This window comes from Helianthus annuus, chromosome 14 (genome assembly GCF_002127325.2).
Source record: "Helianthus annuus cultivar XRQ/B chromosome 14, HanXRQr2.0-SUNRISE, whole genome shotgun sequence".
NCBI classification, from domain to species: domain Eukaryota; kingdom Viridiplantae; phylum Streptophyta; class Magnoliopsida; order Asterales; family Asteraceae; genus Helianthus; species Helianthus annuus.
In genome coordinates, this window is record NC_035446.2 from 167,746,464 (window position 1) to 167,768,697 (window position 22,234).

Sequence of the window (22,234 nt, forward strand, 5' to 3'; positions counted from 1 at the left end):
ATAGGATTTGTGTACTTTTACTTAAAATTATGGAAAAATTATAAGTTTTGTCCTTTATCTATATACCATTTTTCAGACGGTGTCCTATTTAACGAATTTTAACAGGTTTTGCCCTTTATAGGGAATTTTATTGCAAATTACATCCTTTGAGCTTAACCCAGTTAATTTTTTTTTGTTAAATCTTATTACATATGGGTAATTTAGTCTTTTTATCCCTTTATTTAATATTTTTTAAAAAACAAAACAACATTTTTAAAAATTATTATTATTATTATTATTATTATTATTATTATTATTATTATTTAAACATTATAAAGAACCAACATGTTTATGCATATATGACTTGTAACATTGGTTTAGGGTGTTTTTCAAAAAAAAATTGAAATTTTCCTTTTTAACCCTAAAGTTTTAATCTTTGACAATTTAAGTTTAAAGTTTTAATATTTGTTTCCTTTTTAACCCTAAAGTTTTAATATTTGACAATTTAAGTTTAAAGTTTCAATATTGGTAATTTAACCCCTTTTGATTAATTTGATTTTTCACTTCTAATTCAAAAGTTTCCATCTTATACAATTTAACCACTTTGATTAATTTGATTTTTCACTTCTATTCAAAAGTTTCCATCTTTTGCGATTTAACCATTTTGTTTTTTTTTTTACTTATGTGTTGTAATCTTGGCTTTGAGGGTTTTTCAAAGAAAAAATGATTATGCATATGGTTTTTGTAACCTTGGCTTTGGGTTTTTTTTTTTTTTTTTTAAATTGATTTTTTACTTTTCACCCAAAAGTATTTCATAAATCACTTTTAACCCAAAACTATTTGTTTTCTTACTTAAACACAAAACTTTTTAATCTATCCTCACAACTTTTTTTACTTTCAACTTTGGTCCTTTATAGTTTTCATTTTCCGCAAAATTTTCGCTTTATGCTTCGTTCTAAATTTTGTGACTTAAGACCTCGAAACATGCGTCTTTGGTTTAACGTTTTTACGTTTCGTTCTAAATTTTGCGAGTTAACATGACGCAACGTGCGTGCGTGTGTGGGTAAACGTTTTTACATCGTCTATTTTTTTCCCGTTTGATAGGTTCAACATAACGTGCGCGTCCTAAATCGACTTAGTTATAACTAAAGAATCTCCGCCGCATTGCGGCGGGTTGTATTTCTAGTTATTATTATTATTAACTCTCTTTCTCTCTGTATACCACACATTCTCTCTCTCTTAACATCTCTCAGCCACACCCTCTCTCACAGATCCCACCACCACCTCCCACCTCTCACCACCTTCAACCCCAATAACAGATCAAGTCGTCTCTCACAGATCACGTCGTCTCGCCATCGCGTGTTTTCTGATGATCGGTTCATCACTACCGCAAAGAAAACCCACCGCGGCGCTGCCACCCTCATAGTCGCCGCCCGCCGTCTCGCCACCGCGATTCTAAAAATGAGAGAGAGATGTAATCGGAAGAGAAGCTGCCGGCCATGGCCTATGGTCGGCCGGCCTGTTCAGACCATGGAGAGAAAACAGAGGCGACGATGATGGTTGTAGTTAGGTTGATAATGGGGGTGGTCTGTGATTGTTCCGGTTGTAGCAGGTTACAAATTGATTTTTGAAATGTTGCTAATTGTTTTCCCTCCATGAAATCATGGTGAAGACAGACCCATGTGTAGGAGTGTAGCAGATGCTGTGTTTGTTCTTGATGCCATTGTGGGCTTTGATAAAAATTGCTAATTGTTTTCCCTCCATGAAATCATGGTGAAGACAGACCCATGTGTAGGAGTGTAACAGATGCTGTGTTTGTTCTTGATTCCATTGTGGGCTTTGATAAAAATGATGCAGTGGCAACCAAAGAAGCTTACATATATACTGATTTCGTTCAGGGTGTACGGGGCGCCTTCGGGGAGGGTGTTCGGTGATGGCATTCCCCGATCGGGAACACCGCCGCCATCAAAGCGGGGTCCCGATTCGGGGTGGGATTTGTGTGTGTGTTCACCGATGGAATTTCGCGTGGATCGAGATATGACCGTTGACAACGGTCGGATATTTAATAAAAAAAAAAAATTCAATTTTTTTTAAACTAATATAAATACCCAACTCATTCTCACCCTTTTTTTATACACAACCCATCTCATTCTCTATATTTTTTTAAACTCTCCAACCACAACCATTTCACTTTTTATTTTTTATACTCTCCAACCAAACCCCCTCCACTTTTTATTTTTTATACACCGAGCAATGGAGAACCGACCCCGCGAGGCCAAGAAAAAAAATAAGGGGCGGGTATCAAAACCGTCTCGAGATGGTTCGAGTGGTGCAAATGCTCAACCACAACCCCCTTTCGGATACACTTCACAACCCCCGTTTTTTTTCCAACAACCTCCGCACCCCTCGTTTTACAACACCCAACAACCCAATTTCGGCTATTTTCAAAATTTGCTATCAATGGACGCTCCTCCTCAATCCCCCGCCTTCGACCCATATGCTTATCGTTCTCCACAAGTTCCTTCTACACGAGGAAATGTCGAACGTCCTCTACCTATTGACGAGGACGACGAGGACGATGAGGTAGTGCCCGAAACTCAAAATTTGGGCGACGACGACGAGGAATATGAATATAATGTGGACGAAGACGCGGGCAACGAAGAAGACGAGGCTCGAGAAAAAAAAGGGAAAACGGTGAGCGAAAAATGGACAAAAGAACAAGAAGAGGCGTTGGCGAAGGCGTGGGTACATTGTTCTACCAACAAAAAAAGGGCAATCAACAAAGTCGCGAAAGTTTTTGGGGTAAAATTTTAGAGCACTTTAACAAAACTATCGGTGGAAGTAACCGGACCGTTCATCAAGTACGGTCTAAATGGAACCCGATGCATTCGAAAATAAACTTTTTCAACGGCCTATACCAACAAGCGGTAAAAATTATATTTTTTTAACATTGCATATTTTTTATTTTTTTTCCAAGTTCATACTTTTTTAACACTTTATATTTTTTTTATTTTATAACATGTAGGATCGCACACGAGCAAGCGGATGTCAAGATCTCGACGTGATGAAAATCGCGTTAAAAGAATTTAAGGAAAGATTTCCAAGCGGTTTTCAACACATCGAGGCGTGGGAGGTCGTTCGAAAACACGAGAAATGGGCCCAAGTCCCATTGATGGGCGAGGAAGGTGAAGGTTCGGCACATAAAAGAAAGCCTGTTGACGTAGACTTTTCAATACCGGATATGAACGAAGATCCCTCGCCACAAAGAGCACAAAGGCGAGACAAGCGTCAAGCTACATCGTCCGAGGGAAGCTCGGCCGAGTTGGCGGCACAATTCAAAGTGTACACCGCCATGAAAGAAGCGAAGCAAGCGGTAGAATTGGAGGCGATCGAATTGAGAAAAAAAAGAGAGTCGGAGGCTCGCGAGCTCATATCGGCACAACTCGAGACGATGAAAAACTACAATTACTATCGAGATATGAAAACCTTCCTTAAGCCGCACGACGATGTTCCGCCAAGTATGTTGCCGATCATCCTCGCCCGAAAGCGAGAAATCGCTAACAAGTACGGGTGGCCATGCGATTTCTAAAATTTTAATTTTCTAGGTTTAATGTAATTTTTATTTTCTACTTTGAATGTGTTTTTTTTTTTTTTTTCTAGTTTGAATGTGTTTTTTTTTTCTAGTTTGAATGTATTTTTTTTTTAAATTTAATAAAATGTCTTTTATATAATTTTTAAACATCCATAATTTTACAAAAAAAAAAAAAATTAATTTTGAACTCACCTAATAGGGGAGTGCCGCCATCAAAAATCGGTATTAGGGGAGTGTATTAGGGGAGTTGACATGGCACCATGTGATTGGTTGTGTGTAAGAGGAGGGACTCACCTATTAGGTGAGCACCCCTTACACCCTCATAATTTCATCAATTACATATATATATTGTTTTTTTGTTTTTAGGAAATGTAGTAATTCGTCATTTAATTGTACTGATGTTACGAATGTAATTTAGGTTGTAATATTTCAAATCTGAATTTAGGTTAAGAATTGATTAAATGAATTTTGTAATTGATGTTTTGCAAATTGCTTATAATACCTTAATTTTATCCTCCTTGAAGTTACGGTTATTAGGAATGATGATTGAGTAGTGAAGACGGTGGTGGTAGGTGAAGGGAGAAGGGGGAGGGGGAGAGAAAAAAAAAACATCTCATAATGCCCTGTTGCTAACTGGACTGTCACACGGCGCAAAACGCCCAAGAGTGGGGTGTCTTCCACTACATATGGTCTAACGATTGCAAGATCGCCTCATTACGCACGTCAAGACGTGTTAGATGATCATTTGTGGAAGTATATGCAAATTTCAATACTTAAATGCCTATGAATATTGGAATGTTTATTTTCGATAACTTGATTCTAATAATTTAAATATTAATAAAAGACTATAATTAATGTCACATGATAATCTCTCCTTTAACCTTATAATTTAACTTCTATATTATCTAAAATGTTAAATATAAACTTTTATATTATCTAAATTATTTTGATGATAAGTATTCAATATATATCTTGAATAAAAGGAATATTTTTATTTATTATTACATTATAAAGAATCAACTTTTTTGTGCATTACAACTTGTACCCCAAGCTTGGGGAGTTTTTCAAAAAAAATAACTTGATTTTTCACATTTAACCCAAATATTTCATACTTTGTATTTTAACCCCTTCTAATTATTTTTACATTTAACCCAAAGTTTTCCATCTTTTATAATTTCACACAAACACTTTATTATTTACAACTTTCGTCCCCCATACTTTTTATCGTTCGCAAGTTTTTCGTTTTACGTTTCGTTCTAAATTTTGTGAGTTAACATGTCGTAGCGTGCATGTGAGGTTCAACGTTTTTTGCTCTATTTTTTCATATTTGACAAACCCGTCGCAATGCGTCCGTTTTTTCCCTTTTGAAAATTTCGCCGCAACGGGCGGGTCCTAGATCGACTGAGTTATTATTTTCTGCGTTTTACGTTTCTGGTTAATTTCTTCGAATTAACACACTGTAACAGGTGTGCGTGGTTCAACGATTTTAGTCTGCTTTTCATTCAGTGTAGTTTTTACCATTTTATCTATTTTATTTTTACGATGTTGAGAGTCGATGTCGTTGTGGCATTGGTGCTACTTGGGACGGTTTTATTTAACCTATTAAATTTTTTACTAATATTTTGTTTCGGTTTACCCCTATACTTCCTTTACTTAAAAACTATTTTTTACGTGCATATTTTATGTACGAGGTATGTATAAATATGATTTGTTCTACATTCAGACGTAAACTTTTTTTATAGACGAGTCAGGTCAAATATAATACATTTTTGTTTAAAGAAACCATTTTTACGTGCATATTTTTATGTATGTTTTGATATAAATTCAAGTTGTTCTACGTTTCCACGTAATTTTTTTTGAGAAATAACTCAGGTCAAATATAATATGTTTTCATCATTATTTTATGTATGTTTCGTAAAGTTTGTTTCGAACCGAGTGGAGTCAAAGTATGGTTTCTTTTTCTCTATTTTTTCGAAAGCTCTAATTAATCCCTTTCGATTACATGTGCATATCCCATTATGTTTTCTATGTCTGAGTTTGGTCACATATAATATGTTATGATTGTTCGATATGAATTTGATTTACTTTACTTTTGATCAAATCTCAATGCTTTTACAGGTTACATTGAGTTCAACTGGATACATTGAAATGTGTGTTTTCATATGGTCAATGCATCATATAACGTTTGGACTAATCCATTCAGTGTTTATGATGTACCCGCACCGCAACGTGGGCGGGTCTTAACCCTAGTTTTACAAAAGAACAAACACATTTCCTCACAATCACATATTCACATATTGTGAATATCAAACTAATATTTTTACAAAAAAGAAATTAAAGAGTGATAGAACGGAAAAAAGTAATATTTAATCTAATCCAACTATCTGATCTAATCTAATAATAATTATCAATAAAAGCTTCTATTTTTTTTTTCAATGGCTAAAGTTATACACCTTCTATCTACCCCTATATTCTAACCAGAACATGTTATCTTCCCTCAAACACCAAAAGTATTACTACTGGGCTATGCTCCCAAACGGCAATAGAAAACTCTAATTAATGTTCATGGTAAATTCTTTTTAATCTCACAATTTTACTTTTGCTTTATTTAAAAATAATTTTATTATTATTATTATTATTATTAATTCATAACATCTCAATTAATAGTGCTTTTTTTGTCTTTTTTTAATATGAAGATTGGTATAGTTTGAGGTAAAAGTTTGGTGCTCATTAAATATTACAATATTTTTATTAGTGTAATGATTTTTTTTTGTCAAGTATAATATATGAACCAGAAAACTTGTCAAGTTACCTTTTTTTTGTTGTAATTTTGGTTTTTTTTTTTCTCTTTTTTGGGTTTTGCTATTATTACTTTAACTTTTAACATAGACACTTATAGTCCCTCAACATTTTAGAAACTTTCTAAAAGGTTATTTTTACTCCCTTGAGTTTTACATGCTTTCTTTTATGTACGCGTCGGTATAATACAAATTGGTTTACGTTGATCACGTGGTGTTATAAATTCGGGTATTTGTTTTATGTTTTTCTCCGGTTTTAGTCTTCATTCGGTTATCACGGTTTTACGACCCTGCCCCGTAACGCAGGAGCTTAAAACTGGTTAAAGAATATAATATTGATTAATTTACTATATGCACACTAATGCATCATTTTGATGTAACCAATACAACACACGGTGTTCTTTAGACATGATGAATGCAAGGGCATCAAAACAAATTTTTTTTTTTTTTTGTTATTACAATTTTGGTGATTTATCATTATCGTGAAAAGTCTAAATCTTTCTATACTAATAAACAAAAATCTTTTTTGGACACGTGTGACTCTCTGGTGTGCTTTCTCACCTTATTTTTTATTTATCTCCCATATTGAATTATAATAATTTTAAACAAAATATTAGATAAGAATAAATATTTAGATAAGGATAAACGTTTGTTTTTTTATTATGGTCATACTAAATAATAATAATAATAATAATAATAATAATAATAATAATAATAATAATTTTAAACAAAAAATAACTTTTGTTTTTGTTATAATTCCGTTTGATATATACTTAATAATTGTGTTGTTGTTTTTTTTTCACTAGAATTAAATAATTATTCTAGGTCGTGCATATGTTTCTATCAAATTGTAAGTGTTTTTATGCATTGCTAGCTATAATTTAAGACGTATAAAAACTTGGGGATCGATCTCCACCTTTTGTACTGTAAACTCTCTTGAATACAAATTTAAGACGAGTATTTTATGAATGAAATAAACAAATAAGCATGAAGGTGCATAAAACTAACTAAAATAATTGTATTTCATATCATAAAAACGGGATTCAACCCCATATAATACATGTGTTTTTAATCTAAAAATAAATAAAAAACAAAGTAAAATGTTATAATAAGTAAATAGTACATTAAAGTTCATTTTTAGAAGATAAATTTTGACGACTGTATCTGTTAACATATGACATTATATTTTATTTAACATGTGCAATACACGAGTTTTTTAAAGATATATCTTTTTTATTATTTATTATATAGAATTACATTTGTGCAAAATAAAAAAAAATAAACTAAAATGTTATAATATGTAAATAATACATCAACGTTCATTTTTAAAAGATAAATCTTGATGACTATTTATCTTAACATATAACACTATATTTTATTCAACACATGCAATATACGAGTTTTTTTTAAAGATGTGTCTTTTTTATTTTTTATTATATAAAATTACATTTATGCAACTCGTGTAATACACGGGGTTCTAACCTAGTATGTAACCATAAAATAATGAATAGTTATCGACAATTGATGGTTTACGTGGTCCATTACATTTGACAGGGAAATCGACCTCTTGTCTTTCAAAATGCCATAATTTTTTATTTATTTTTACTTTTTAGAGAGAAAAATCATATTCCATTTCTACGGGGACCTATTAAACATTACTAAACATAGATTTTGCCGACAACACGAGTAATATTTTATGCACGTTACGATCCACGATTACTTATTTTAGCGGAAACCGAATGAACAACTATTAAAAAAATATGGTGAGTTTATTAATGCTTTCAAGAAAAAATATAATTAACATAATATATAATCCCGTGCATTATATGGAGTAAATAAATATAATGTTCTGTACTTAGTAATAAAAAGAAATTATGTTTTAAAAACATGCATATTGCACGAACCGAATAAAACATGTATTATACGGGTTAAATAAAATATATGTCATTTGTTATCACATGTTGTCAAAGACATGTTTTTAAAATTGAACTTTGACATGACATTTATAAATCAACCGTGTATTAATTTTTGAGTAAACTTCCGTTTTGCTCCCTGTGGTTTGGTCAGTTTAACGGTTTTGCCCCAAACCTTTCAAAATAGCCATTTTGCTCCCTGATCTTTGAAGGAAATCTCTAGTTTGCTCCTCAGCTCTAACTCAGTTAAATTGTCTGTTATCTAAAAGGGTATTTTGGTAACTTCAAGTATAAAAGTAGGGGTATTTTAGTAAAACTACAAATAAAAGATTATATTATATATAATATATAACATCATCATCATCTTCATCATCAAAACCCCTGATCTTTTGTTTCTCTTTACCCTCTCTCTTATCTCTCTCTACACTCTCTCATCCTTCCATCTCTAACCACCACCCGACCACTGCCACTGCCACCATCACCACCACCTTCGGCCTTCAACCTACCCACCAATAAAACAAATATACAGAATCTTCTTTCTCTGATATGCTCCGTAAATCAGTCTCACCATCAACCTACCCACCAATAACCACTAACCACCACCTGCTGACACCACCCACAACCACCATCACCTGCCGCCCACCATCACAACCGTCTCCGTTCGGTATTGTGTCACACCACCATTGCAGATCGAATCCCCACACCACCACCATCAACCTTCACTTCCAACACCCCCCACACAACCCCCATCGTCATCATCAACGTGGTTCGTGTGGAAACCCTAGCCGCCGCCCCTTACCCCTTTTCAGATCTAAACCGGTTTATGTTCCAGTTTGAAGATTGAAGACGAAGTTTACCTAGTTTGCTGATATTAGCGGCGGATGGCGATGGTCCAACAGGCACTTTTTGAACCGGCGACAAGATAAGTCGGAGTTTACGGGCAGCAGGTGGATTCCACCAACACTACTTCGATCTGTTCTGTAATCATCAATTCCAGTGGTGGTGTCTCATGGCGGCGGCGGTGGTGGACATTACAGAAGTTAGAGATAGAGAGAGACACGACATGTGAACGTATCGCTTGATATGTGCGACCCGTTGACTGATTCGTTGATTGATTTGGAGCCTGAGTTTGGTCGAAATTGTTCATTTTGAAACCCTAGCATAAGAATTGGGTGGAATTGGTTTGGGGGAATGGGTTAGGGGGGTGTGGAGAGGTGGTTGGTGAGTGGTGGTGGTGGTGCCGGAGGTGGATGGTGGTCGTGCAGTGACGGTGGTGTGAGGAATTTAGGACGAAATTGGGGTTGAGAGAGATGAAATGGAATGATGATTGTGAGTGTATACGTGTTTTTGGGGTTGATAATTGGGTTGAAATGTTTGAATGATTTTCTAGTTTATATATATATATATATATATATATATAGGACAAAGATCCGTTAGGAACCACCCTTTATTGCGAGAACCGTGAGAACCAGTGTGAACACAAACAGTAATATCTAAAAAAATCTAAAAAACACCCAAATTTTTTTTTTATTTTTTTACTATTTTTTATATAAAAATCGCTACTTTTAGTATCCAAAAAAAAAAAAAATTTTAAATTTTAAAAAAAAAAAAAAATTTTTTAGCTACTAAAAGTAGCGATTTGAACATAAAAAAAGTAAAAAAAAGTAAAAAAAAATAAAAAAAAAATTTTTAGATTTTTTTTAGATTTTTTAGGTTTTTTGGGGGTTTAGTTTTTAGCATTTTAGCTTTGGGGGGGGGGGGTTAGGTTTGGGGGGGGGAGGTTGGGTTTTTTTTTAGGGGGGGGGGGGGGGGTTAGGTTTTTGGGGGGTGGGGGTTAGGTTTTTTTTAGGGTTTTTTTTAGCTATTTTAGGTTGTGTTCACATTGGTTCTCGCGGTTCTCGCAATAAGGTGGTTCTCGCATGAACCTTACCCTATATATATATATATATATATATATATATATATATATATATATATATATATATATATATATATATATATATATATATATATATATATATATAAATTAATAAATAATTAATTATAGGAAAAGACTAAAATGCCCCTCAGGTGATTTGCATGTGACATAAGTTAACAGCACAAATGGATGAGGTTAAGGGGCGGGGAGCAAACTGGAGATTTCCTTCAAAGATCAGGGAGCAAAATGGCTATTTTGAAAGGTTTGGGGCAAAACCGTTAAACTGACCAAACCACAGGGAGCAAAACGGAAGTTTACTCTTAATTTTTTGAGTAAACTGCAATTTTACCCATGTTGTTTAGGCCAATTGGCACTCTGACCCCTTCTAACGAAATAACTGCAAATTTACCCCCAACGTTGATGTTCTGTCGCAATTTTACCCCTTGCCGTCAGTCAACACAGTCAACAGTTATTTGACTGTTATAGGTAGGGGTATTTTGGTAATCTTACCCCATATTTATTATTATTATTATTATTACTATTATTATTATTATTATTATTATTATTATTATTATTATTATTATATATACAACTCTCTTTCTCTCTCTATACCTCTCTCTCTCTCTGCCACTCTCTCAGACACACACACAGATCTCATCTTCATCTCTCAACACCATCAACCGACCATCACCACCATTAACCCACCTGCCACCGCCACACCATCAACCAGCCACCGCCACCACTATCAACCCGCCACCACAAACACCCTACCTGCCATCAACACACCTACCACCATTACCATCTCAATCTCTGGGGGTTTATGAAGATGATGAGAACTCACCGGAGCCATTGACGCTAACTCAAAACTCTCAATCAGAAACTCACACAAGAAGAAAGAAATGGCGTCGGCGATTGTGAGATCTACTCTTCGAACGACACTCCGAGGTGGCCCCCGCGTCAATCCGGCTTCGACGAGATCGTTCTCCGCCTGTGCATCGGCTGAAGAAGAAGCTCGTATGCTACCTTTTCCCTTTAGGGCGTCGGTTGGGATAATTGCTAAGAGCAGGAAATTCACTTATGTCTGGAGGCCGATTTGGGGGTTTTTATTGAGGATTTCTCTCAACAATTGATAGTTTCATGAATGAAATTAGGAGGATATGGCTGAAAAGAAGAAACATGTCTGGAGGCCGATTTGGGGGTTTTTGTTGAGGATTTCCCTCAACAATTGATGGTTTCATGAATGAAATTAGGGGGATATGGCTGAAAAGAAGAAACGTCTGAGGAGAGAAATTAGGTTCATCTTGTGCTTCATTTCGTAGTCTAAGTGGAAGAGTACAGCGGCGGCGGGTTCATCTCGTGCTTCTAGGTGTTCTACAGCTAGTATAGTCGTGAAAGATTATTGTATGAAAACTTGGAAAAAGTTTAGTTGATTGTTTGGTTAGATTTATTAGACCCTGAATTACCATGAAAGTGGTAGTCTTAATTCGACTTAGTAAAGCATTTATACCAGTTCTGCAGTTTAAAGGATTTCAGGTTTTTACTTTGTAGGGTTCTTAAATATTAGTTGAGATCTCTGTGATTTTCCTTTGAAAGTATGAAATGAAAATTGTTAGTTTGTTTTGGTTCATCTTGTGCTTCATTTCGTAGTCTAAGTGGTAGAGCTGATAATTGTGGTGGTGAATGGCGGTGGGGTTGGTGGTGGTTGTGATGGTGTATGGCGGTGGCAGTGGTGGTACCCGGTGGTGATTATTGTGGTGGATGAGAGAGAGAGACAGGAGAGAGATGGTTGTTTGAGTTCTTGATGAACCAGGGGGTAATATTACAGAGTAGAACAAAACATAGGGGATAATATGAAAGGGCATTATAGTCATTTCACATTCCAGTTAATAGTAACTTATTTGACGGCAAGAGGTAAAATTGCGATAGAACATCAACGTTGGGTGGGGGGGAGTAAAATTGCAATTATTTCGTTGGAGGGGGTCAGAGTGCCAATTGGCCTAAACCCCAGGGGGTAAAATTGCAGTTTACTCTAATTTTTTATATATTCATAAACTCGTGTACTATGGAAGAAAATCAGGTGTAATTTTAGAGGAAAGGAGAGACGGTTAAAACAATTATTTTGTATACCACATTTAATGTAGGGATGACAATGGGTCGGGTTTTGGACGGGTTTAGATAATCTCAACTCTAAACCCTATTAGATAAGCTTATCCAAACCCGCCCAAAAACCCGTCGTGGTATATCCGCGGATTTCGGGTAAACCTGTTATTTAAAAAAAAAATACTCTTTGGGTACACTCGATCTGTCGGTATCTATCCGGTAAATACTAATCAATTAAATTTAACATTATTACTATAAATATATATCAAATAACTACAATTTATATAAATAAAATACTACAATGTAAACAAAAATACACTAACAAAAATAGTTTATGTTAATAATTGATATAATTTACACATACTTAATATAATAAAAAAATTACATCGGGTAAACGGATACACTTTATCAGATAATCGGGTAGGGTAAATGGGTATATCACAAAATCAAAACCCGTCCCAAACCTGCGAAGAAAAATAAAAACTAATCCAAAACCCGATCCCATACCCGATTACCCGTCTCAAATGTTTTGGGTTTCGATTTACCCGTCAGGTTTAAGTTCGATTTGTCATCCCTGATTTAATGTCGCAAGTATAAAGAAAGAATCAATGATGTTGATCAGTATATAATTTTTATAGTGGTCACCCAAAAAAATCTGGTATTTAAAAGAATGAGGATATTTGACAAAGTTAATGTGATAAGGGTACACGGTATGGTTTGGGGGAGTAGCTTCGGTGACTCCTTTCACCGATCGGGCCTCGGGGAACCACCCTTACTTTTTTGAGTCATCGATTGTTTGAATGTTTTCGGTGTATAGTCACTGATGTGGGAAGAGGAGAGAAGGAGGAGGGAGAGGGGTTTAATGGTGGGTCCCAACCTCTTTCAACCAATCATATTTTTTTTAAAAAATTCTTTACCACTCTCCAGGTGTTTGAACCATACCCTCTGATTAAGTGGAAAATGGGGAGTGGAATAAGGACTTGACATGACATGCTATTATTGGGTAGAGAATAACTCAAACATCCTAGAGTGATTGAACCATACCCTCCACCCTAATAACTAATAGGGGAATTGACCTGTAATAATCCTAACTAGACGTTATTGGTCATTGCCAGTCCCATCTTTGAATATTTCCCATGTGAGTCCCACCTTTCACTTATTTTTCCTCCACCGGTCGTCAGTTAAAAAAACTTAACGAAGTTAACTTTTTTTCTGAATTACAAGCTGACGTTTTAGGGCTTTTGATCAGAACGATGATACGAGTCGAATGATGTAAACTTACCTTGAAATTGTGCTCAAAACGATGAAAACGGTGTTTCAATTCGGGTGTTTAAACTTCCAATTAACAAAAATCAAGTCGTTTGGAGGACCATTTCGAGCTAAGTTTTACATCAATAGACTCGTATCCTCGTTCTGATCAAAAGTCCTAATACGTCAGTTTGTAATTCGTAATTCGGAAAAAAAACTTAACCCCTTTAAGTTTTTTTTTAACTCCATGTTATCATTACTTTTTACATTTTTTTCGTACTTATTACATTAACTTTTTTTTTATCGCCTATTTAGTATATAGTATGTTAGCACGAGTTTTAACCATTTAAAATCTATAAGAGTAAATAAATTTATAAGTTTTACAAATTCTTGTATTATAGACAAGTTAATGTTATTAAAGTTTATGTATTAATCACTTGGCAAGACTCTTATCTCTTAAGAAGAGATTTTGGGTTCAATCCTAAGCAAAGTGTAAAATAAGATTTATTTGGTGTAATTTAGTAGTGTAAGATTTGCCATTCAAAGTTATGTTTTAAAAGTTTAAAATATAAACTAAATCTTAATTAAAAACCTTTAAAAGTAAAAGAAAAGAAAATAAAACAAAAACCCCAACCTGGCCCCATTAAAACATACATGTCGACCAACCCTTTATATTAGTTCCAGTATTAACAAAAAAAATAAATCAAAACTTTATACCAGTGGTTGATCCAATAACTTCTTTTAGTGGGTTTGTTTTGGTAAATTCTCACTATTTTTTTCCAAATCATACAAAGTTCTCACTAGTTTTTTCAAACCGAGTGAGTTCATATAAACCCACAAAACAGGGTTAGATCCGCCATTGTTTTATACATCGACTTTGAGTACTATTGACGCTCTATTTTTACTTTATATGTTACCACTCTTTCAAAAATAAACAAGTGAAGTTCAAAACATAAAACATAAAAATAAAGATATCAAACGTTATGCGTTAAAACTCTTCATACTCAATAAATCCCATCAATAGCAAAGTTAAGAAAGATAAGGTCTGAGGATGGTAAGATGTATACAAACTTACTTCTACCCCGTAGGAATAGATATATTGCTTCCAGTGAGACCCCTGACTCCATAGTAGTTTTGTATCAAGCCTTGGACATAAGACGCGTAACTCTCGGCAAAAAGACCGATTAGTGTATGTACTCCCTTATCTTTTGACTATCAACGCCACTACATGATGCATGATGAACCCTCTCCCGCTTTTAACGTTATTTTCATGAAATTAGTAAAATAACTTTAAAATTAAGACAATTTCACTTTTGGCCTCTCGATGACCCACACACGTATACATTATATATGTATACCGCAAAGCGGGGCATAAAATAGTAATTAAGGAGTGTTTAGTAGTAATTAAAACTAAAGCTAAAGTATGATATATCACTTTCACCCTTTATCGCATAGTAAATGGAATAGAATAGAGTAGCGTTTTTAGATCCATCCGGCACCTGCTGTGGTTACTTGACATTTTATTATATTATAAAAAGTACGAAACACCAACTTTCTTCATCTAATAATTTTCTTATATTAAATCCTGCTATTTATATTAAATTTAAAAAAATGAAAATTTCATATAATCGACATATTAATATCCTCATCTAATCTAAACATTAATAAAACACTACAAATAATGCCACATGACATTCCCTCCTTCAACCTCATAAATCTTATTTATATTTGTTTAATATATTTCTTTTAATATTAATAACCAATATATAGATATCACTTATCTTTATCTTTATCTTTATCCTTATTTTTATTTTAATATTAAATAGTAATATTCCCCGTGCGTTACGCGGGTCTACGGCAGTATTGGTTCGACTTATAACAGCATCGGTATGGTATCGACTCGATATAGTAACCAAAAGATACAACCAAAAAATAAAAATAAAAATAATGATATGACCAAAATGATGTCAACACGTGTTTTACAATGGTCGAAAGATGAAAATCATAAAAACGAATATCGGTTTCAATAACAACGATACCAGTACCAATGTTGTTTGGTCGAAATCGATAGGGCATTGATGTTGCTAGGACGGTGTCAGTTTAGTTAGTCACGGTAGGGTATGGTACCAACACTCGCTATAGCTTACAATATACAAAATATACTCTATACTGCTATCGAAGTTGTTCAATCGGTATTGGTTCGGTTCGTCACAATAAAAAACAAAAAAAATCAATTATATTTTACCGGTTCGATTCAAACAAAACTTATATTTAAATATAGATAAAAATAAGCATGTCACAAGACTATATTCGAAATATTATAAGGCATTACTTGTATTATTATATAATATTATAATTTGCAACATTTTGTTGCATTAAAGAGTGTACACCATGCTATGTTGGTGTTTTGTGCATTCAATGGTTGTACAAAAGCATTATTTACAATTATAGGTAGTAATATATGTTTGCATTATTGTTTGTACCATTTGTATTGAAATATGTATGGATGTTTTGAAGAAATCATGAGTCGGTTAATTTTTGTTATTTTACTAATTTCGTGAAAATAACGTTAAAAAGTGAGGGACGGTTAATCATGCCTCATGTGGTGGCGTTGGTAGCCGAAAGACAAGGGGTACATGCGCTAATTGGTTTTTGTCCCAATTGCTGAGTGTTTTGTGCGTTATGTCCAAGGCTTGATGCAAAAGTACTATCGAGCGGGGTCTCACTGGAAGCAGACTCTTTATTTCTACGGTGTAGAGGTAAGACTATCTACATCTTACCCTCTTCAGATACTACATTGGTTGATGTATTTTACTTTCTAAAACTAGGTTACTCAAACGTCTGATATGAAGTTGAACCCCGACCGCAACGCGGCGGGTGCTCCTTCTAGTTATTAAAATAATGTAAAGGATAAACGGCGTCAACATATAATAAAAGTACTAAAACGTAGATAAAAAATAAAGACGTCGTAACTGCATACTCAAAATTTTATAAAACATCATATCATAAAAGTTATAATAGGAAAAACAAAATATGTTTAATTAATATAATGAAATAACTAAAAGCTACAAAAAATATAATAACATATATAATTTTAATTTTGTTTACTATTCATGAACACATTCTTTTAATATGTATAATAATAATAATAATAATTTCAAATAATAATATTATAGATCTCTAAATTTAATATCTAATAAATTATTAATATCTCTTGAACTAATATGAAAATAATTAATTCATAAATATTAAAATAATCAAAGAATAATAATAAATAAGTATTTAACCATTAACTAGAGTTACCCTATTAATATAATAGTTTATTCAAGTTTTACAAAAATAAAATTTTTAATTTTTTTTTTTTGTAATTTATGGTGTTGTACCTTATGTATAGGGTTTCTTTTCTTTTTTCATTTCTAACCCAAACTTTTACTCTTTTGCAATTTAGACCCTTAGTTTTTTTACTTTTAACCTAAAGCTTTACATCTTTTGCAATTTAACCCCAACTCTTTTTATTTTTCAATTTTGGTTCACCATACTTTTCAGCATTCCCAAATTTTTCGTTTCGTTCTAAATTTTGCGAGTCAACGCACCGCAACGTGCGTGTAGGGTTCAACATTTTTCGTGTATTTTTTTCCCGTTTGGCCCGTCACAACACATCAATATTTCTCCATTTGACAAGTTTGTCACAACACGCGGGTCCTGGATTGACTTAGTTATTTTTTCTATGTTTTACATTTCAGTTTAATTTCTCTACAACGAGCGTGCGTGATTCAAAGATTTTACGTCTGCTTTTCGATCGGCTTCATTTTTTTCTGTTTTTATTTTTTTTGTTTTTACGATTTTTTCCAATGTTGGTGATTGCTGATAGTGGTATAGCATTGGTACTACTTGACACAGTTTTACGACAACCACTGCAACGCGGGGGCTTAATACTAGTTTAATGTATATATACATCCATTTTCATGTATTTATAATCAAAAGTTTTAGCCCAAATTTGGTTTTGGCTATTAACTGAAATTAAATGAATCAAACACAAAACCATTAATCTAACTGAATAAACCAAACCGATTAACTGAAAATCATCATAATCATCATCATATTCAGTAAATCCCATCAACAACGGGGACAAAGGCCGATTACTGGATGTACCCTTTTGTCTTTCGGCTATCAACGCCACCACATAATGCATGATTGATCATCCGCCGCTTTTTAACATTATTTTCATGAAATTATTAAAATAACGTTAAAATTAGTGCAATTTCACTTTTGCCCCATAAGGGCCCACACATGTATACACTATATTGGTTAATAAAGTAGAGTAATCAATGACTTCGATTTCGGTTGAGGATAATAATAATCTAACCAACCGAACAATGCACACCGTGGCAATGTTCGTGTTTCTCGCCGCATCGCGCGCGAACCTATTAATCAAAACCGGTTATTGGTGAGCGATAACTAAATCGTTAACCTAAACCAAACCAAAAACAAACAAACCCGAACCAAAATCAACAAAAAATTGAATTAATTTGACATTGAAAACTGGATTAACCAAAAACCGGTTATCATTTTTTTTGTATTCTTGTTTAACCAAAATTAGCTGAACCGAATCGAATGATTCATATTTTGATACATTTCTAGCTTTTATACCTCCGGTTTATATATTTCATATTTTATATCTCCATTTCATATATTTATAGTTTCATTTCATGTATTTATACCTCAATTTCATATATTTATAAGCAAAATTTTTACCCACGTTTGGTTTTTACTATTAACTGAAATTAAATAAACCTAACCAAATAAATCGTTGTGACTAACCGAAAACCGGTTGGTTAATAAAATAGACTATCGATGACTTTGTTTTCGGCTTCGGTTAAGGATAATAACCGAACCATTCACAGCATATTGAAATGTATTACCCGATTACTTTGCTTTTGATATATATCTATTATAATGATGCTACAATAAATATTATATGAATAAGAAAACTACTAAATACAAGTATCACAATGTGATGTGTCGCTCCCGCTGCATCGTGCGGACATCCTGCTAGTAAAATTGTCATACCCATACTAATTTAACGCTAATATATATCATTAAAGTAAGCATTTTATATGAAAATGCCACTTAACAAAAACTTTTAAGTAGTAAGTCTTTTTAAACATGTTTACAACATCCAAAAACATGGTTAACAGTGTTTACATAATCCACTTTTTATAAAACAAAATGAGATCAATGCGAAAGCTTCATTTATTTGTGTGTTCGGTTCTTGTTCTTCGCTTGATCGTCATTTGGATACTCATAACGTTCACCTATATTCAAAACCAACATAATCATTAGTTATGAGGCTTTGAAAACCATATAAACAAGTTCCATGATCAAAACAAACAAAATCAAACAATCTGCCAACTTTTAGGCCTCTCGCGTGCCGCGAGAGGCTTGGTTGGTTTTCTCGCGGGCCGCGACCAAGGTCGCGTGACGCGACAGTGATTCCGGGTGGTCGTCGCGCGACGCGACAACCCGATTTCGACAGAAGGTTTGCCTTTTTGATGCTGCAAATGCCCAGCTATCAATTTTAACCAAATTCCAACTTCGAAATAGCAAAACTTTTGATCTACTTATCCGAATTACGTGATTCTTGTTTCTATGCGTCCGTAATACAATTACGGATCCGTTTATCATCTCGGTTCGCATTAAAAGCTGATTTATAAGCAAACGGCTTGTAAATCCTTTATACCATTATTTGACCCGTTTTATTTAGCATCATACATCATGTTTATTAATGTTGGTTGTTTCTTGTCATTTTTACCCATTCCCGGGCTTGTCAAACTTTGTCGTTTTCGCCCCCATTACATGGTTTGCGCACGTATTTACATCATGCTTGTTATCTACAATTCAAGCATGCACATCTTAACAATATTCAACGAAATCAAGTTTTTCTATAATTTGGCCCAAACCCAAGGGCTCATTAAATTAAGTTTTGGCGTGTCCGTTTATCGGCTTATGCACTCATTCTACCGAATTATTGTGTGACATTCAAGTCACTTCAAAGCACTATCGTTTTTAACATCTAATTGACCCATTTGGTTATCGAGTGAAATCCTTCACTTCAATGACATACCAAACATGTTTTAACTATCTATATTGACCCGTTTGGTTGTCAATTGAGTTTCATCACTTCAATGACATACCAAACTTATTCATTTCGTTATAATAGCATTAACATAATTACAACTAGCTTATCTATACAATGTAACGAAACAACAAGTTGCGTACCTTTCAAAGCTTATTCTTTAAGCGCGCGTCCGCTCCGACTTGTCCGATTGAAGATTCGACCACCTTGCCTATAGAGTTCAACCAACAACGTGTTTAGAACTCATATCGTTTCATATTACACGTAATTTGCCATATTATTCAATTACGTGTTTCTTTCAAAATCTCAACATATTAGCGTTCGTTTAGGCATTTTAACAAACACCTTGTGGGCATGATTATTATACATCTCCTATCTAGTTCATAATCAACTTTCAACCAAGTTTTAAATCATCAAATTTCAAGCCCTTATGCCTAGCATTCATAATCAACATCAAGACTTGCATCATACATCAGGTTTACACTATTTCAACATTGAAATTCATGTGTTCATCGCAATGATATACAACCCACTTAACACATATTTGGGAGTTCATCAATTTTATAGTTTTTAATCAATAAATCATTAAACTTTCAACTATGGTTTGTTCCTAAACATGGATTTAACATAGAATCATTCATATATTCAATATTCAAGCAATAATTTCGATTTCAAGTGTTCACCAAGAATTCGAGACGTAACCAAATGATGAAAATTGACATACCTTATGATCCTCTAACTTGAGTGATCACTAATTTCAGCTTGGTTTTAGTTAAATCTCGATCTCCTTCTTGAATTTGAGTGATTTTGTATCAATTAGGGTTCAAGTGAAAGAACCCTTTTTGCCTCCTGTGTAATCTTTGACCAGAACACACACATAAGTGTGTGTTTTGGTTTTTGATTTTTATTTAATTAACTTTATTCATAATTTCCCTTTTAGCCCTCTAAGGTTTTCAAATTTTATAAAAGATGCTTTTATTTACTATTTTCTTATCATTTACTAATATTTTGTTAACTAGGTTGTTTACTCCTAGTTTCCGTTGATTTTGACCAACTCTCGTTTTTATATAATATATAATTATATTTAAATTTAATATTTTCGGGGTGTTACAAAAATTGTATAAAAAACTATTTGTTATGCTGATATTTTTTTGTGTAGTGATGTAATTTTCTAGTTTTACTTTTTCTAGAAAGTAAATGATGATGTTGAAGGAAATATGCGATGGTCCTTACACGAATTTTTATTAATAAAAGATGTTAAAAGTCTAACTTCTCTAATTTACACGCAATTTAGTTGTTGGTTAATTGACAATGCATTATAAAGTTTATCCCGACTTCAAGACGTAAAAATAAAATAACACGTTAAAAACAACTGTTTATTTCTCTCATGAGATACTTGAAATCGACTTGATAAAAACTCGAATCAGTTCAAGTTTCAACGAGCTCGAGTCTAAAACTAAACTTGCATAAACAAGTACTAGACAAAGCTTCAAGTATCGAGTTTTAGTAGGCTCACAAGTCTAAAAGAGTCTACTTTTTAAATTGCTTTTATTTAACATGTTAAATATATATATATATATATATATATATATATATATATATATATATATATTTACAAAATAACTACTTTATATAATATTTTGATAGAAAAAAAATACTAAATGATATATATTTTATCTTATATAAAAAACTATAACTATTAATATACATACACATGATATTAGGGAATTACAAAAAGCAGGAATCAGGAAATCACTGGTTTCACATGTAAAAGAACACGTTAAAAATTCAGTTTTACATTTTTCCCTTAGTTTTGTATATACACATGTAGAAGGCATTCAAATAAAAAAAAATTACTTTTTGTAAAGGATTTTTTTTTTACTCTTTTTAAAACTAGTTTTTGAACTTTATTTATATTTTTTTAATTTTTTTTATTAAAACGGATTTTATATGTGTTTATATACAAAAATTATGAAAAAGATTAAGTGAATTATTTTCTACATGTAAAAAAGAATTTTAGAAGTTTTTTTATGTGTTTTACAAAAGATTCTTCAATTCCTCACTTTTTGTGATTCATCAATAAACACACCCTATAAATTGATATAACTAAATAAAATAATTAATAAATAACAATTGAGTCGAACTAAGGGTGTAGGGAATGGTTGGACACTTTAAATAGGTAAACTCCCAAATCACTCAATCATATAGCGTCATATCAATTGTTTACCTGATGCTAAAAAACGTTGGCGGTGTTTTACCTAATGGGGTTTAGGTAAACTATTTAAAAAAAAGGAAAAATATGTGATTGGTTAAGAAGGCATGGGCCCCACCACACACCCCCATCTCTCTCTCCCCTTCCCTCCCTTCACCGAGTCGGTGATTTCTCCCCCAAAATCGGTAAACAATTGAGCGGTAAAGTGGTGGCTGTGATTGACGATTCGACAAACACAAGTTTACCACCCCACTCCGGAGGGCCTAAGGGCATACGGTGTGGTTGAGAGATGGGGGCGGCAAAGCCGTTTGCCGCGCGGCAAACACCGCCGCCAACCA

The 22,234-nt window shown here is 33.4% G+C and overlaps 1 protein-coding gene and 1 long non-coding RNA gene across 2 annotated transcripts; one reads left to right on the forward strand and one right to left on the reverse strand.

Moving 5' to 3' along the window:
• Nucleotides 1-1,214: 1,214 nt before the first annotated feature.
• On the forward strand, nucleotides 1,215-3,710 carry LOC118486773. The gene is made up of 2 exons (XM_035983525.1): nucleotides 1,215-2,906; nucleotides 3,005-3,710. The coding sequence occupies exons 1-2, from the start codon at nucleotides 2,685-2,687 to the stop codon at nucleotides 3,566-3,568; spliced, it is 786 nt and encodes a 261-aa protein (XP_035839418.1). The 5' UTR covers nucleotides 1,215-2,684; the 3' UTR covers nucleotides 3,569-3,710.
• A 14,914-nt stretch (nucleotides 3,711-18,624) lies between these two features.
• LOC110906265 lies at nucleotides 18,625-20,575 on the reverse strand. The gene is made up of 3 exons (XR_002573787.2): nucleotides 20,409-20,575; nucleotides 19,828-19,895; nucleotides 18,625-18,863 (listed from the first exon to the last, which is right to left on the reverse strand). It is a non-coding gene; the product is annotated as an uncharacterized LOC110906265 (long non-coding RNA).
• Nucleotides 20,576-22,234: the final 1,659 nt, after the last annotated feature.

Coding starts and splice junctions, on each gene's coding strand:
- LOC118486773 (XM_035983525.1), top strand. CDS start 2,685: ATGGACAAAAGAACAAGAAGAGGCGTTGGCGAAGGCGTGGGTACATTG. Junction 2,907..3,004: donor ACGGCCTATACCAACAAGCG/GTAAAAATTATA, acceptor TATAACATGTAG/GATCGCACACGAGCAAGCGG.